Source organism: Hemicordylus capensis, chromosome 5 (genome assembly GCF_027244095.1).
Source record: "Hemicordylus capensis ecotype Gifberg chromosome 5, rHemCap1.1.pri, whole genome shotgun sequence".
Taxonomy (NCBI): Eukaryota; Metazoa; Chordata; class Lepidosauria; order Squamata; family Cordylidae; genus Hemicordylus; species Hemicordylus capensis.
The window spans coordinates 254350905-254369112 of record NC_069661.1 but is presented as its reverse complement, the minus strand read 5'-3'; the positions used below and the strand labels follow the sequence as shown (position 1 = coordinate 254369112).

Sequence of the window (18208 nt, the reverse complement as noted above, 5' to 3'; positions counted from 1 at the left end):
TATATTTTGGTCAGCTCTCTGGTTCTATGAGAATTCTATTCTTATAAATAAGTGATGTACATATCAAATCACAAATCCCATTGCTTAAAACAAAGCACATTCTTTAATCTAGATTGATAACATTGCTACAATTGATAGGATGTATGAAACAGTTATTGCAACATATGCTTTTAAAATATACTGTTTGGGGCTATTTTGTTTCATTTTGAGTTACTCAAAGGCCAAAAGCAGGCCTTTGAACCTTGCCGAGAAATTTTTATGATGATTCTATTTTTTAATCTCACCCTTCCTTCAAGAGGCCCAGAGCAGTGTTCATCTCACAGGCCCACTTTCTGACTTTCACAAGGACCCTGTGAGGTCCAGTTCGGTGAAGAGACAGCGACCAGTCCAAAGTCATCCCGTGAAACTCACAGCTGAGGGGGGATTTGAACCCAGGTCTCCCCAGTCTCAAGTTCCACACAAGACCCACTCCATCACACTGGCTCTCAGTCTTGCCTCTCACGACTGAAAGGGCAATTGTACCTAGGGCAAATCTTTCACCAGGGGCTGCGGCCATGCTCCATTTGGCTCCACATTTGACATTTTAGCATGGGGGTTTTCAACCTGCCCAAGCTTTCGGGATGGGGTGGGCTGGAAGTCCAGCTGATCAATCAACTAAACAGGAGCATTCGGAGGAGACTCTCCAGGTGTTGCGGGAGGCAGATGGAATGTGAGCAGCGAGGAAAGCGGTTCCCCTTCCAGACATTTGGAGCAGAAGGCCATAAATCTCGGCAGCTAACTGCAGGTTGTAACGGCGAAGGTGAGGGAGAGAGGCAGAGCGGAGAAGTGCGACAATCTCATTTGAGATGAGTGGCGATAAGCCAGGCCGGGGCGGCCGCCTCCACCCGCTCAGTAAACACTAATGATTGGGCGAATGCCGACTGTCACCAGTGATAAAGAGCTGGCTAAACACTCTATTAGTTTTTCATTTTGCGAATTAATGTTCTTTACGGCGTGTGTACACTCTCGGGCTAATGAATTGTCTCGTTAGAACTGCCTGGGGTGCTCCTCAGCCGCCTCTGCTGGCAGGCATAAATTTCACAGGGAAATTAGCACTTTTTAAAAAGGCCATAATTCCTCGAAAAAGCGGTTTGTTTTCCATTAGTTTCTGCAAATATACAGCCCTATGAAAGCCATGGTTGGGGAGGAGGGAAGGAGAAAATGACAGAGTCTGAAGAGGAGAGAGGGAGAGAAAGGAAGGAAGACAGATTGTGTCAATCTGCAGATCAGGAACCAAGGCTGAAGAAAAGAAACATTCCCCAGCCAGGATGCAACATAGCATGCCTGAATCCTTGGGGGGAAAGGGTTCAAGAAGACCAAAGCACAGGAGTTCAAAGGAGTCTGGTCTGGTGGTAGCAAGCACGAATTGGCTCCTTTGCTAAGCAGAGTCCACCCTGCTTTGCATCTGGATGGGAGGCTACATGTGGGAGCACTGTAAGATATTTCCCCTTGGAGATGGGGCCACTCTGGGAAGAGCATCTGCATGCTTGCATGCAGAAGATTCCAAATTCCTTCCCTGGGATCTCCAAGTTAGGGCTGGAAAAGACTCCTGCCTGTAACTTTGGAGAAGCTGCTGCCAATCTGGGTAGACAAAACTGAGCTAGATTGACCAATGGTTTGACTTGGAATAAGGTAGCTTCCAATGTTCCAATCTGAGGCATGCATTGCATAGGATGAATTGGGCAGGTGTGGAAATCTCCTTTAACAATTGGGAGTTTTCCAGTTGCCAAACCTGGGACGGGAAACATCTACCATATGTTCTACCTTCTGTAAGTGCTTGTGTCATGGTGACAAAGCACAGAAGAGCAAATGTTACTAGCAGCAGAATGGCAGTGATGCAGTCATGTGGGCAGCAGGCCTGCAGGAGCATCATGTGACATAGCCAAGCTGTCAGCTGATGCACAGATGCCTCAGGTGGACAGGCTTTGCAAATGGACAGGGCCTGATATAAAAAGGCTCTCCTGTAAAGGAAGCTCCTGCTGAAGTCTAAAAAAACAACAAACCTTCGAGGCTAAGCGCTTCTTTGCAGAATTGATGGAGGCAGCCACAGACAAAATGCTAGACTCCACCCTGTGGCCAGCTAGTCACATGCAGGATTCCGCTTACAGTATGTGGCAAATGTACAAATGTGACACCGAATCCTGGGCACTGATGATAATTTATTAAGTGCTTAAAACTCTAAGCACTGTACAATAAGCACAATACACTGGTCCCTGTTGCTACGATGCCTCACAATCTCCAAGACACAACCCCAAAGGAAGAAGTGATAGTGGAGGGAAGGAAAAAACCAAGCACATTCAGCTGTCAAGTGGGTCCATTTTTAAAGTGATCAGGAGGAAGCATTGGGAGCTTGTGCCTAGTGCCCATGCACTGTGGCCAGTGACCCTGAGTGGCTGGTTGCCACCTAGGAGCTAGCATGTCCAGCGCATTCAAATGGCTTTGTGAATGGATTCATTGTGCTACGGGTTTCTCCATCAGTAGAGGAGAGTATCATGGGTAGGTGGACTCATCCAACTCTGCGTTGGTGGTGGTCTAGCCAGCATGAATTGTCCCCTTTGCTAAGTAAAGTCAACCCTGGTTGCATTTGAAAGGTGAGCACTGTAAGCTATTCCCCTTAGGGGATGGGGCTGCTCTGGGAAGAGCATTTGCTTGCTTGCATGCAGAGGGTTCCAAGTCCCCTCCCTGGCAGCATCTCCAGGATAAGCCTTAGAGAGACTCCTGCCTGCAACCTTGGAGAGGAAAGTCTGAGAGCTAGATGGACCACTGGTCTGACTTGGTATAAGGCAGCTTCCTGTGTTCTTAAAACATTGCGAAGGAAATGGATCACAGACACACCTCTGTAGAGATACAGCCAAGAGTAAGATGTGTTCACCAAGCTGAGCACTAAAAGGCAACAAGAAGGCAAACACCGCATCCTGTGAGTTGCAGCGCCCAACACAAATGCAGAATCCGATGATCAAAGCATGAACCGCTGACTCCCATTTGGTGCTGCAACAATTACTTGTCATTAAGCGGTTTCTGCCGGTGTTATTCACTGTCAGGTTTGTTAATGGATACCACTTCTGCAGCCTCTCACGCCAACTGCCCTTTGGACTTCCAGTTTTTAAGACCATCTTAAACCCCAGCACCTTGCGCGTCATAAATTAGGTGCAGCTGCCACTTCAACTGGCTGTGTGAATCGGTGCAACATCTCTGCGTTTAACAGGAGTGCCTCAATAAAGTGAAACAAGCTCTTAAGTGGCAGCCGGAGTCTCTCAGGTTGAAGATTGCTTTGCCTAACCCTTGACTTGTTTCACTTCCCATTACACTGACTGCTGCTTAAAGGAGCTCCCCCACCCCCGTTCCTCCTTCCTTAAGATATTTTATTAATATGTAATTTGGTTTAAAAGCCAGAATTAAAAATGTCTAAGTGTCTGCCTGACCTCAGACAGCAATAGCAAGCCTTAATGAATGTCCATGTTTCGCTGCTGCAATAAATGTGGATTTTAAGAGACATTTTATGTGTTTTTCCCCTTCAAAATGTAAAGCACCTATTATTATTTTAAAGATCTCAAGTGCTTTTTATCCTCTGGCAAAATCTGTCTTCTGTGGCACAGACTAGACATGAGCTCTTATATTGATCATCTTCAAATGTACATTCTACTGCCTTGAATCAGGTCAGAATATTCCAAAGATAAACAGAAGTACCATATTCAGCTAAGAGCAATTGGCCCAAGACACCAGGAACAATCTCTGTGCAAGCCCTGCTGAAATGAACATGCTTGTTTGTGTCTAACTCACCTAACTCCCATTCATGTTTGATTGGGCTGCGCCATCTATATCTTGCCACAAACGTGGGACTGCTTCCACCAGCCCACATCTCCTTCTGTGTTTCTGGAGTGCTTCCGATGACATCATCGTGCTCTGTGTTATTGGCTGCCACTTGTGTGCAGTGAAAAAGCTGGCCGTGATGACATCACGTCATGCGTCTCCTTTAAGGAAACATTACTGAGAGGATACAGAAAGGGGAGGCCATGCACTTATTTATTTATTTAGAATATTTCTGTCCTGCTTTTGTCAGGCAAAAGGCTCATGGAAAACTGACAACATAATTTGAAATAAAAACAAATTATGTTTGTTTCAAACATAACTTGATACAAAAAAAAATGCAGAAGAACTACAGCATTAAAACACATACAACAGAAAGATGGCAAAAGCCGGGTTCAAAACACTGGTCCATACACAGCATCTCGAAGGCTTTGGCAAAGCCAAAGGTCTTTTCTTGGCACTGGACTGGCCACCAGGTGTGGCACCAGGTCACTCCCTCTGGAGAGAACGTTCTAAAGCCAGGGTGTATGAGAGCTGAAATAGCCTTCTCGTGGATCTTCACTCAACTCCTGAAACAAGGGGACCTGAGGAAGGGCCTCCGAGGGAAATCATAACAGCCAGGCAGATTCAAAAGGGAGAAGGCGGTCCTTCAGGGAATTCAATCTAAAGCTGTTTAGATTTTAACACTTAAAACCAACACAATAAGCCAGCACACTGTGTGTTTGTGTTCCTTTGGACCACAGCTAAAGCAGCCTAACTTACCCTCTTCCAGACTGGCTTACGGATGAAAATTCTGGTATTTGACCCATTCCACTAAGGACATCAGGCAAAGAATGTTGCTCTACATTTTTTGTCCCAAAGGAAGGGTGCATCTTCTTGCTTGGGCCTTAGAAAAAGCTGGATGCTGGGGTTACAACAGACAGAGCCATCGCATTCTTGAACCTCAGTCTCAAAGATATAGCATCCAGAGCATTAGAAAGCAGCACCACAGTCTTGGATGCACAGAGCTGATGGCCTCCCTTCCTTGAGTAGCGTGCACGGCACTCCTGGAGATTGATCTGGTGTCCTGGGATCAACATTTTAGCTCGGGGTTATGATTACACTAATTGCTCCTTGTCCCACTTTCCTGTCCCCCCTGCTAACCTTCCAGCCCTGCGTGTGGAGAACTGTCACATAAATACGTGACCTAGTTGGCAGAGTAATCAAAACTGCAGCTGTAGAAACTGCACGGTCAGACTTCAGGGCTAGAAGTTCAAGAACTATCAGGGTGGTCGGGTGGTGGGAGTGGAAGAAGAACACCTCCTTTTCCTCAACAACTAAATCCAGCTCCTGTGAAGATTCTTTAGTTAGACACTTTACACATCCTTTAATTCTGCTTCAACCAAATTCTGGAGTAAACTATTGGTCCTTTCTCTGACTCAGAAACCACCTACCCAGTGCTTTTCATGCTGTATTTATTTGCTTTCTAAAACCTGAGATTTCTCTGCTCCCACCTACCAAGAGGGGAAACACACAACATGAAGAAAGTAACCACCAATTACAGAAAAGGATGGGATGGGGGTGAGTGGGTTGTGGCTTCTCAGAGGCATCTGGCTAGCTACTGCAGAAAACAGAATGCCAACCTAGGTGGTTCTTTGGGTCTGACCCAACAGAGCTCTTCTGCTGTTCTTATGGACACCTTTTTGGGCAGCACTCCTGGTGATATGTCCTGCAACCTCCACCCAGGGGGCACAGCTATAAAAGCAGACCAGGAATCCTAACTACAGGAATCAAAGCACAAACATACTCCCTGAAAACCCCAATGGCTCTAAGAGATGCCTGCTGCAGGTAACACATCCAACCAGGTGATCGACGCTTATTAATTCAAGCAATCAGCATAATCAGGCTCTGATTGCATGAAGCTGGGAAGCCAGGCGGCATCTTAGTTAAAGGATTCAACCACTAGTTGAAAAGCAGCCTCCGCTTTAACAGAGAGAGGGCAGAGTGCGGGTGAACAGAATTGCAATGCCAATTCTCTGCAAAGGCGGACAGTCCAGTTGGAGAGGACTTCCCCCAAGCAGGACACCTGGCTTCCAGGAGGGGGTGCTGGTTGGGGGCTTACAACTCTCTGGCCTTCCCGCAGAAGTAAGTTTCAGAAAATATGAGGTGTGTGTGTGGGGGGGGGGGACCAGTCACAATCCATTGACCTTTTGGATGTGCTGATGTAAAACTCGAAACCAGTGGCTCAAAATTCAAGAGATGTGCTTAGGAATCTCAAACAGCTGAACAACAACAGCAAATATAGCACACAAGCATCTCCTAACCTGCTGGCAGTGGTCTGCACAAGCAGAGGGTCTTCTCAGTTGTGGGGCCAGTCTCTGGAATGCCCTCTCTAGAGAGGTCAGCCTGGGCCTGTCACGGTTAGCATTTTGCTGCCTAGTGAAAACATGCTTATTTCAGGAGGCTTGGGTTGCCTCTCTTGGCTTTGTTTTTGATGATGGAGAAGATGTAAAGACCACTTTTCAACAAAAAGAGTTCTCAAAGTGATTGACAGAGCAAAAGAAAACAGAAGATGGTCCCCGGTCCCCAAAAGGCTCACAAAAGAAGCATAAGGGAGAGAAACCCATTAACAGTTCCTTGAAGGGATGCTGGGCTGGGCTGAACAGGGACAGTTGCTCTCTCCTTGCTAAGCAGAAGAGAGTGGCTACCTGAAAAGGGGCTTCTTGGCCCAGTGAGCAGGGACCAGTCTTGGTGCTGTGGTGGTTTTGGTGCTTGCATTAGGGTGTGAGCTGGTGCTTGACATTTAAATACTATTTTGTTACTGTGGTTCTCTTGATGCCTTGCCTTGTTTTAATTAGTTCTATTGTTTAGCTGCTGCCTTGGGTTTCTTCTTCTTTTTCTTTTTGGAGAAAGGGAAGTGGAAATATAGAACGAACTAAATACAGGGATTCTCAGTCTTGGGTCTTCAGATGGTGTACTTCCCATGCTGCCAGGGATTGAACCTGGGCCTTTCTGCATGCAAAGCAGACACTCCACCACTTGGGATGGGTGCAAAGTTAAGACTGCCCAACTGCCCCAAGTGGCAATTTGATCCACATGTTTACTTCTCACATGTGAAATGCCAGTCCTTTGAGGCTCCATAGGGGAAGGAGAGTGGCAGAGGGGAAGCAGAGAAAAAGCAAGGGGGAAAAAAATCTTTTTGGGTGGTGGTGGGAGGGAAAGTAACGAAGAAGGAGGAAGAGGAAGGCTTTTAACCTGGAAACAGCAAGCAGAAGAGGCAAAAAGAGAAAAGAAGGGTTTTTTGTTTGTTTTTTAAATAGGAAACTAGAAGGTGGCTGAAAAATGACCTCTAGAGCTAGCAGGACAAACTGAACTGGAAGGGTGGGGGGAGCTATCTTCTCCTGCCTCTTAAAGGTTTCCCTTAATTGATTTGTCCTGCCCTCTGGAACATGCAGGGAGGATAACTCACGTGAGATGTCCTCACCCAGCAGCCGAGAATTCCAGATTCTGAAGCAAGTGAACTTTCTAAGTAACAAACTGTGGTCAAGAAGATCCATTCAAGCGAAGCTTTTTGTTTGTCCACTTTAGTGGAAGAGATTTCAGGATCTGTTGAACTTCCCCTAAAATCAAGGGGGGCATATTTTCCCTTGGTGGATCAGGCTCATGCTGGCAGTCTTTGCTCTGGGCCGCTTCTGGTGGATGTACCCAAAGAGGTGAAGCACTGAAATACGGCCCCCCGCCCTCAACCAAGAAATATTCAAAGTGTATTAACCTAATACTACCTGTAATCCTTCTTGAATAGGGACAAGCACAGAGATCACACACATAATGAGTGATTATGCTGGGCACAATAAATATCGGTGTCTTCACAGGATTATGCATATCAACAGGCATGTAGGGCCACTGTCCCAGCACTGTTTCCTACAGTGTCTCTTTCTCTCTTTCGCTTGAGAGAGAGAGAGAGAGAGAGAGAGAGAGAGAGAGAGAGAGAAGCCATCCTGCTTTTATACTCCCCCTCCTGGGGTCTCACCTCACTCTGTAAAAGTGGCTGCTCCATGCCACTACATATGGAATGCTCCATGGGAATCGGAAAAGCTAAGACAGGCACAACGCTGGAGATCTGTGCTGCGGCTTCTCCACTGTTTTTCCCTCTTTAAAGGCAGCTGCTGTCTAAAGGAGCACTCCAATTTGGAGTGGCCCTGGGCAGGAGTTTTGACTCTTGGGCCATGCGGTTTTCCTGATCAGCCACTGCCCTCGCCCCAAGTTTTCGTTATCACCACTGCAAGCTCTTCTGATTTCTTTTCACAGAATAGCAGAAGTATTGAATAAGCTAAAATAAAATAAAAACTGCAGGATGAGCCCTTCTGAGGGAAAAGACAGGAATGAAACAGGGACTTGTATTTTCTTGCCACTGGGGCTAATAGGGATGATTTTGACTATGAAAACGGTCCAGGAGGGGAAGGTTTTAACATCCTCAAACCCTGCGCTGCTGTTCCAATCAAAATCAGAGCTTCATTTGCCTGCGAGGGTGCTTTACAGGGGAAGAAAATATTTGGGGATTTCATCACGGATGTCTGTCCGGGACCACCCTAGAGGAAATCAGTCCAACTGTGTGCAGAGGGCGCTTGCATTTACGTTTCTTTCTTCACTAGATTCTGCTCTTCTAGCAACATGCCCACCTATGCTCTTGCTTCAGTTCCATTACAAACGTGTTGGTCTCTCAACCCATTTCTCTCTCTCTATTGCATTCCTCTCTCTCCTTTGGCTTCTCTCCCATTGCTGACAGGATCTCTGGCACTTTCTGCAACAAACCTCTACATACTGTGCCTGGACTTCTCTGCTCTCATTCCAGTTACACTGCTATATCTGAATGGCTATTTAATATATGCAAGTTCGTTATGCTATCTTTGATATTTAAATTCTTTATTAGAATTAAACCATTTAATTTGAGTATGCAAATGTGTATTTTGTTTTTTCTGTTTCCCTGCCCTCTGTCATAATGCATAGGAACATAGGAAGCTGTCTTATATTGAGTCAGAACATTGGTCAGGCTAGCTCAGGACTTTGTACACTGACTGGCAGCAGCTCTCCAGGGTTTCAGGTAGGAGTCTCTCCCGGCCCTACCTGAGATGCCACCAGGGACTGAACCTGGGACCTTCTCCATAGATGTTCTTCCACTGATCTATGGCCACACCCCCTACGGGAAATAACCGACAGTGCTCACATGTAGTCTCCCATCCAAATGCAAACCAAGGCAGACTTTAGCAAAGGGGACAATTCATGCTACCACAAGACCAGCTTTTCTGGGTTCAAAATCTTGTATACATGAGTTCCACATGAAACACATGTGTTGGCAAGTACCCTTGATAACAGCACAATGTCCTGTCCTTAGAGAAGGATGACAGCTGCATATCTTCATGAGTCTCTGCTCTGGTCTTCAACTGCCTTGAGATTATTTTATTGAAAGGCTGTATATAAATGCAACAACAACCAACCAACCAACCAACAAATAAATAAAATAAATAAATATGCCCAGATCAGTGACTCAGACAGAGAGAAGTAGGAACCATTACAGGCGAGTCATTCTATTTCTGCTCATATCTTTCAAACGAAACCTGTTTTGCTGTCCTTCTCACTTTAATTTTAAAAAAGCCTGTCTTGGCGATCAGAAATCAGAGAAGCAGCACAAAGGTCATGCTCTTAGTTTATGCATTTGCACAGTGTGCTACTGCTACAAATCACAGTCCAGATAAGGTCAAATAACTATATCCCGGGGGGGAAGACCCACAAGATAGGTATGTAGTCCACACATGACAATGCTCTGAAAGCTTCATTAGCACAGCATGCCAAACGGTACAGGTGACATTATGCACTCACACACCAAGGAGGGAAACATTTAAAGAGGAGGTGAAGGGCACATCTGTTCACATTTACTCCCTGAGAAATCCCGACTGTGGGCGAGTAACGAACAGTAAGTCACAGCAGCGCTCTGAGGCCTGCAGTGGCTTCCGGGACACAAGTCAAGGAGTTGACTTCTGGCCTATCAAGCTTTCATTCATCTTGAGGGAAGAGAAGGTGACCCCAGGGCAACCCACGTCATGCACGTCGAATACCAACGCAGCACTGGAAGGTAGAAGGCATCAGGTGCAAATGTGCCTTCGGAGACACAGAGCAGTCCTTTGGTAGACAGAGGCTGCTCCACTTCAGCGGCTGAGCACACACATGCATTGCCCCTGTATGTTGCTCCTTTGGCCGTCAACCTACACGGCAGGCAGAGCCAACATGGTGGCTCTGAAGGTGGAGGTGATGCCTCTCTAGTCCACGTGGAAATCAGTGGCCTGGATTGTAATCCTTCTCCCATAATTTAAAACTGGCATGGATTGACTGTGGGAGCAATGCCCCCAGCAGAAATTCCGTTCTCGCAGACTGATGGGGGGACGACATTCTGGAGCCTTTGGGATACCCCCCCGCCCCCGGACAGTGGGCAAAGGTGAAAGGCTGTTGCCTCTCCAGATGGAGGTGGGCATCCTGCCCTCCTAGACTGGACTGAGACAGCAAGACTACCTCCCAACCTCACCAAACTGCAAGCAATAAACTGCAATAAACGATCAGTAAAGGAACAAAATTTAAGGGATGGACAGGATAGATGGAAACTCCCAGAAAGCCTGGTCTATCACCCCCACATGTGCAGTGTGGGCAGAAGCCTGAAAAAAGAACAGAACTGAATGCTGGTCTGCACTCAAGAGTGGTGGGTCAGAATGCCCTCTGTCAGACTATGAAAACAGGAATTCATTGTAAGGAAATTGCCTTTTCTCCCTAGATCAACGGACAGCATTCCCAAACCTTTGGGATGTAGAAAAGCAGTATCTTCCCCAGTGGGGACCCAAAACAGACCATGGCTCTTTTCACCAGAACATTTGCAGAACTTGCCTCCCAACAGAGGAACAGACATCCATTCTGTAGCACTTGGAAAAGGTGTGCAACAAAGTCCAAGTGGCAACAAAAGTTTTCCAAGGAAAAACTCCCCCGGAATGCCACTGTCCCCTTAGTGGATAGGCAGAAACACTCCCAAACAGCTGCTTCCTTAGGGTGGTGTGTGCTAGCTCAATACACTCCTGAAGCCACCAGGAGATAGTTGCCATGGAGACTTTCTTTTCCAAGGTGGTCTCTTGAAAGGACACAAACAGGCCCACAGACTTCAAGAAGACCTCAGTCTTGGTCAGGCAGAACCTAAGTATCCTATGTAGGTCACTGCCAATCCTGAGGATGGACAGGATTAGGAGAGAAGGAAAGTAAGAAATCTCCTGTGTTCTATGAAAAAGAACTGAAAAAGTAAAAGATGGATTGGGCCTCAGCACTGCCTTGTCCTTACGAAAGATACAAAGCGGTGAATCAGATTCCAGGGCACCCTATGCAGACACTTTGCTGGCCAAGGTGATCACAACTGAAACGCCACCTTATAACTAAGCATCCTTGAGGTCACATTTTGCCAGTGACTGAAAAGGAACTCCCATGGAAACTGTCAGGATCCAGTTCAGGTTCCACAAAGGAAAGCAAGGCTCCATGGGGCGATTCAAGCAGGCTGCCCCCCCTTAGGAAGCACTGAACATGAGGGTGACCAGCCACAGATCCCACCCCTTGGAACCCAAAACACTGCTAAAAGCACCTACCTGGCGCTCTCGGGTGCTAGTGCTAAAACCCTTATCAAACCCTGACTGAAGACATTTCAGTACATCCCTGACCTCTATGGCTTCGAGAGAGCTGTCACAGACCAAGAACCAGGCCAGAAAGGTCTTCCAGGTAGAGTTATACACCCTGTTGGTAGAGGGCTTCCATGATGAGAGACCAGTCCCCAACACTTCTGGTACACAGCCCACAAGACTCAGTTCCCACCGCTCAGCTTCCAGGCAGTCACACGGAACAAGCTCAGCTGTGGGTATAACACTAGACCCTGAGATGGCGGGTTCCAGTTTTGAGGAAGCTGGCAGATTGCCTCAGCCAACAGGGGTCACCAGGTCCAGAAACCAAGGATGACTGTGCTGGTGAGGAGCCTCCAGAGTCACTTCCATCATTTTCTCCTGAACCTGTGGTAAGAATAAAAATGGTGGGGAAGCATATAGCAGTCCCTTTGGCCACGTGGCAATGAGAGCATCAACATCTATGGTGTAAGAAGAGGACAGATGGGAGATGAAGCCATTCACCTGAGCTTCGTCTGGAGAAGTGAACAGGTCTGCTTCTGGGCAGTCAAACACCTGCACTATTTGCTGGAACACCAGGGGACGTAGCTTCCATTCTGACTCCTGGTGGTGTGTGCAACTGAGCAAGTCTGGCATTAGTTTGGTCAAGCCCACTAGATGCTCTGAATGACAGAAGATTCTCTTCCTTTTTGTGGAGGGTATCCAACTTTGTCCACCCCATCATCTGGTGAGGACCTTGGCTGATATGTCATCTGTCCTTTTGAGAAAGTGCCCTTTTGCCACCTTGAACTGGAATGCCTGGAGAGTCAGGTTTATTGGTTGAAGTTCCGGACAGCTGATATTCATTTTCAGCTCCACAACAGACCATGTCCCCTGAGCAGTACAATCTCCCAGATGATCTCCCTTTCTAAAAGTACAGCATCCGCCATGAACATCAGTTACCACAGTGAGCCCAAACTGACACCCTTTGATAATCTGAAAGGAGCCACCACCAGCCCAGGGACTGAAGACGCTGTGGGATCACAACCTATATCTCAGCTCATGCTGCCCTCTTGTCCTGGAATGGCAACAGCAGGATCTGTAGAGGACGAGTGTGGAAACGAGCCCACTCGACTAAACCCTGGCAAGAAACCAGCATGCCCAGCAGTTGAGCCAGCTGTAAATCTCAGGTGCCTGCCTTGAGCCACCAGCTGAATGAACTGTTATTTGTACGCGAGAAAGATTCTGTACTGGACCTCTTGAGCAGCCTCCTCGGTGTTCTGTCTTTCTCCTCCATTCTTCATAACATACAGTCCTCTTGACCTTAAGGTCTGTGAAGCTTCTTCTTGCCTCCTTTTATTCTGCCTATTTCCTCAAGCTACCTGAATGTCCTTTCTCAGCTCACTGCTTACTTTTCACTCTGTTTTCAGCCTCTTGGCCTCCGGGCTCCCTGTTCCTTAGTTACACCACAGCTTGGGACTTCTTTTCAGTTCTGGCTCATACTTTCCAAGTGTGAGGATTTATTCCCAAGCCAAATGAACAACTTTCCTCTCCCTAAGAGAAGTTGGACCACACACTGCTTTATTCTTCAAGCAACTGAACATCCTGAACCATCACTCTGCTTAGCCAATTACTGTCAAAGGTTTCTTTGTCGTAAGTGCAATACAGTATAGATTGCCAATGTCATTTTTGTTTTCAAATACCACTATAAGGCCCAAGCCTTTGGGAAGAAGCAGGCCCAACATCTAAATATAAAAACAAAATCTAGGAAAATTAGCTTGACCGCTCTGGTGAATTCAGCCAGATGCAGCAACTTTAGACCCTAAATGGGTATTGTTAAGAATGAAGTTTTTATTCCTTGGGGGAGGAAAAAAAAATACAAAAAAATACACAGAAGACAAAAATGACTGTGTCATATCTGACTGGTTTGGAAAATACAAAAATCCAATTCTGAAGAAGCGCAGATAAGGGGAGAGCTATGGAAGTGCCATCAGCTTAGCAAACACTAAATAATGAACAAGGCAGAGACTGCAGGGTGTGATAAAACACTCCATTAGCTGGGCTGGTTTTAAATGAGTGATAATTGTGGCAGAGAGGCAGAAAAAAGGCTACTGAATTTTTATCTGTAGGAAGAAAGCAGAGGGCGGGGGTGGCCTTTGACAGACTAACCATAAAGTCACCCATCCCAGTTTATATATTGTCCAAATATACTTTAAAAGTCTTAACCCCTTAACTCAAGGGAACCAGCAAAGGCTGAAACAGACACTCAAACGACTATCCTCCATGTGCAGGCAAAAAACGACAGCAAGGGGCAGGGTATCTCCTTTCTCGGTGGGTGTTTTGTTCCACTGGATGCCAAAGAACATTCTGCTGCATGCTGATGTGATCCTGAGGCCGCATATTTGCTTAGAGATGTGTAAGACCTCCTTCAGAAATTTCATTAAGACGGGGACAGGAAAATAAAACTATTGCATAATTATTTTATGATAACCACGTGCTTTAGAAAACTGAAACAAAACATCGATCGATCATCTGGGCTCCTTCCAATGAATGTCACAAATAGCTAATTTCTTGCCAAAACCTTCCCTCCTTTTGCAGCCATGGGAGGGCGCTAGATTTCTTTCCAGTTCCCCCTTTTCATTCATCTGCTGTTTGTCCTCTCCATTGTCTTCTCCCCGTTTCCATGCCTGCCTGCCCCGTGGTCTCTTCACATGGAACAGCCTCCCCCTTTCACAAGACATTCTCTCAAAATCCCTTCACAAACCCCACTTCTGCCCCCTTTGCTAAGCAGGGTCCACCCTGGTTGCATATGAACGGGAGACTACATGTGTGAACACTGTAAGATATTCCCCTTAGGCGATGGAGCTGCTCTGGGAAAAGCACCTGCATGCTTGCATGCAGAAGGTTCCAGGTTCCCTCCCTGACATCTCCAAAATAGGGCTGAGAGAGACTCCTGCCTACAACCTTGGAGAAGCCGCTGCCAGTCTGTGTAGACAATACTGAGCTAGATGGACCCATGGTCTGACTTTGTTTATGGAAGCTTCCTAAGTTCCCATGTACCCATTCTGCCCTCTCCATGCTAAACTTACACAATCCTCCCTGCTTGTCTTGTCCATCTGAAACAGCTCACATTCTGGGGACTGTCCTACTTCTATGCCTGCAGCGCTGGGGGCTCTGAACAAATGCAGAATGGGTAAGAATGGAAGAGCCATGCTGGATCAATCAAGGTGGCTCCATCTGGCCCAGCATCCTGATTCCAACAGTGGCCAGTCAGGTGCCTGCAGGAAGCATAGATGCCGGGTGGGAAGGGAACAGCCCTCCACTGCTGTCTGCTCGGGCCCGTGCCAAGCAGCTGACATTCACACAAACTCCTTCTTGGCAAGCATTCTCAAATATAAAATTGTTCAGCATATCGAAGAACAGGCCCTGCTGAAGGGGAAGCAGCATGGCTTCTGCAAAGGTAAATCTTGCCTCATAAACCTTTTGGAGTTCTTTGAGAGTGTCAACCGGCGTGTGGATAAAGGTGATCCACTTGACATAGTATACCTGGACTTCCAAAAAGCTTTTGTCAAAGGGCCTCATATAAGACTCTTGAGTAAACTTAGCAGCCATGGGATAAGGGGACAGGCTCATGTGTGGATTGGTAACTGGTTGAAGGACAGGAAATAGAGGGTAGGAATAAATGGGCAGTTCTCTGAATGGAGGGAAGTGAAATGGGGTCCCCCAGGGATCGGTACTGGGACTAGTGCTTTTAAATTTATTCATATATGATCTAGAAGTTGAGGTAAGCAGTGAGGTGGCCAAATTTGCAGATGACACTAAACTATTTAGGGTAGTGAAATCCAAAAGAGATTGAGAGGAGCAAACTGGGGGACTGGGGGACAAAATGGCAAATGCGGTTCAATGTTAGCACATTGGGGCAAAACCCCCTAACTTCACATATATGCTGATGGGTTTGACAATGACTGAATAGGAGAGGATCTTGAGGTTCTGGTGGATGGCTTGTTGTAAGTGTTGACACAATGTGTGGCAGTTGTGGGGGGAAAACCAATTCCATGCTTGCAATCATTAGAAACAGGATTGAAAATAAAACTGCTATTATCATAATGCCCTTATACAAAACTATGGTGCGGCCACACCTGGAGTACTGTGTGCAGTTCTGGTCACCATACTGCAAAACGGACATTATAGAACTGGAGAAGCTGCAGAAGAGGGCAACCAAGATGATCAATTCAGGGGCCTAAAGCACTTTCCTTACGAGGTAAGGCTACAATACCTGGAGCTTTTTATAAAAAAAGACGACTGAGGGGTGACCTGATAGAGGTTAATGAAATTATGTATGTTGTGGAGAGTGCATAGAGGCGGGGGGGGGGGAATCCCTTTCACATAACATTAGAACCAGGGATCATCCGTTCAAACTGAATGCCAAGAAATTTAGGATCAACAAAAGGAAGTACTTTTTTCCTCTGCCACAAGATGTGGTGACAGCCAACAATCTGGATGGCTTTAAGAAGGGCTTAGATATATTCATGGAGGACAGGTCTATCAATGGCTTCTAGTCTGAGTAGTAGCAAGATGCCTCAGAGGCAAGATGCCACTAAATATTTATTTCATTTATTTAAATACCAGTTGCAGGGGAGTAAATAGCCAGAGAGAGGGAGCATGCCATTAGCTGTTGCCTGTGGGCTTCCCAGAGCCATTTTGTGAGTCACTGTGGGAAGCAGGATGCTGGACTAGATGGGCCTTCTTGGGCCTGATCCAGCAGGGCTGTTCTTATGACTTATGAACATGGAGGTTCCAGTTAGTTTTAACATTAGTGGATCTACCACAACACTTCAGAGTTGGAAAGGACAATGAAGGTCTTCTAGTTCGACCTCCTGCTCAGTGTAGGGATCTTCTACATCACTCAGCTTCTGTTCAGAGATCTCCTGCAAAGGAGAGCCCACCACTGTATGGGGCAGACTATTCCACTATCAGGCAGCTCTTGCAGTTAGGAGATTCCTCTTAATAACCAATGTGAATCTCTTTCCTAGCAATTTCACCCCTCAGGAGCAACACAGGAACAAGCCCGCTCCTCCTCCTATGGGGCAGCCCTTTAGATTTTTGAGGACAATTATGCTATCTCCCCCTAGCCTTCTCTTCTCCAGGCTAAAAATACCCAGCTCCTTCAACCATTCCTCAAATGGCTTGGTTTCCAATCCCACCACCATTGTTGTTGCTCTCTGCTGAACCCCGGTTCCAGTTTATCAACCGCTTCCTTAAAATGTGGGGCCCCCAAACTGGACATGGTTATCCCAAGTGAGGCCTGAACAGCACAGAATATAGTGCAATGATTACTTCTAGCAATCTATGCCTCTGTTAATGCAGCTGGAGTTGGCTTTCTTAGCAGCTGAACCACGCTGCTGGCTCATGTTCAACTTCTTGTCCTTTAAGACACCTGGGTCCCTTCCACAAGTTCTTCTGCCAAGCCAGGTCGTCCCAATCCTGTACTTGTACATTTGATTTTTCTTACCCAGATGCAGGACTTTACATTTGTCTCTGTTGAACTTCATATTGTTGGTTTTGGCCCAATATTTGAGCCTATACAGATCAGACTGAATCCTCCATGAATTTGTTTCATACCACTTTAGGTTCCACATGGAGAAAAGAAGGCTATAGTTTTTAAAAAATAAATAAAACCTTTTTAAATGATCTGAGCCAGTGTTCCTTGCCACATCTTGTGGCAACAAATTCTGTAGATCAATTATGCAAAATTTTGCACCTAGAAAAGGTGCAGAAGAGGGCAACCAAGATGATCGGGACCTCCTGGAGTACCTTCCTTATGAGGTAAGGCTACTGCATCTGCGGCTCTTTAGTTTGGAAAAGACGTAACTACAGGGAGACATGGTAGGGATATATAAAATTAAACATGGAGTAGAGAGAGTGGACAGAGATTTTCCCCCCCACCCTCTCTCACAACACTAGAATCACAACACTAGAATCCCATGTAACTGATTTCCAGGAAATTTAGGACCAATAAATGGAAGTACTTTTTCACACAGCACATAATTAATCTATGGAATTCTCTGCCACAGGATGTGGTGATGGCCACTAGCTTGCATAGCTTTAAAAGGGGCTTAGACAAATTCATAGAGGATGGGGCTATCAATGGCTACTTGTCTGGTGGGTATAGGCCACCTCTAGCCTCAGAGCCACAATGCCTCTCAATACTAGTTGCAGAGGAGCAACAGCAGGAGAGAGGGCATGCCCTCACGCTTGTGGGCTTCCTAGAGGCATCTGGTGGGTCACTGTGCGGAACAGGATGCTGGACTAGAGAGACCTTGGGCCGGATCCAGCAAGGCTGTTCTTATGCAATATGTGTGTGTGCACGTTCCCTGAATCTATTACCAAATAATTTCATTCAGTGATCCACAGCTCTAGCAATAAGTGGCTACAGAGCCCATTTTCTGACCAAATCAGGTTGTTCTCATATTCCTGTTTCTTTCTCTGGGAGACCACTCACTTTGTGCCACTGGGAGGTTGGAGAAAGCTGCCTTCATCCGGCTGGAGAGCCATTCTAAACTTTCATGCATGTTGGCCAAGGCTTTCAGGTCGCTGACATCACGGAGGATCTCTAGCTGGAGAATCAGCTTGTCCCCCAGGTTCCCAATGAGCACTTCGGATTCCTTGCAAAAGGCAGTCCTGGAGAAAAGAAAAGCACAAGGCAC

General features: G+C 46.5%; 1 protein-coding gene across 2 annotated transcripts in view; it reads right to left on the bottom strand.

Moving 5' to 3' along the window:
- The window catches only part of EXOC4 (exocyst complex component 4), a 585849-nt gene that overhangs the window by 47573 nt on the left and 520068 nt on the right, over positions 1–18208 (bottom strand). For both annotated transcript variants that reach the window (XM_053255624.1, XM_053255625.1), the window contains one exon: positions 18004–18182. In XM_053255624.1, the coding sequence (XP_053111599.1) occupies positions 18004–18182 (179 nt within the window). The remainder of the gene's footprint in view (positions 1–18003; positions 18183–18208) is intronic.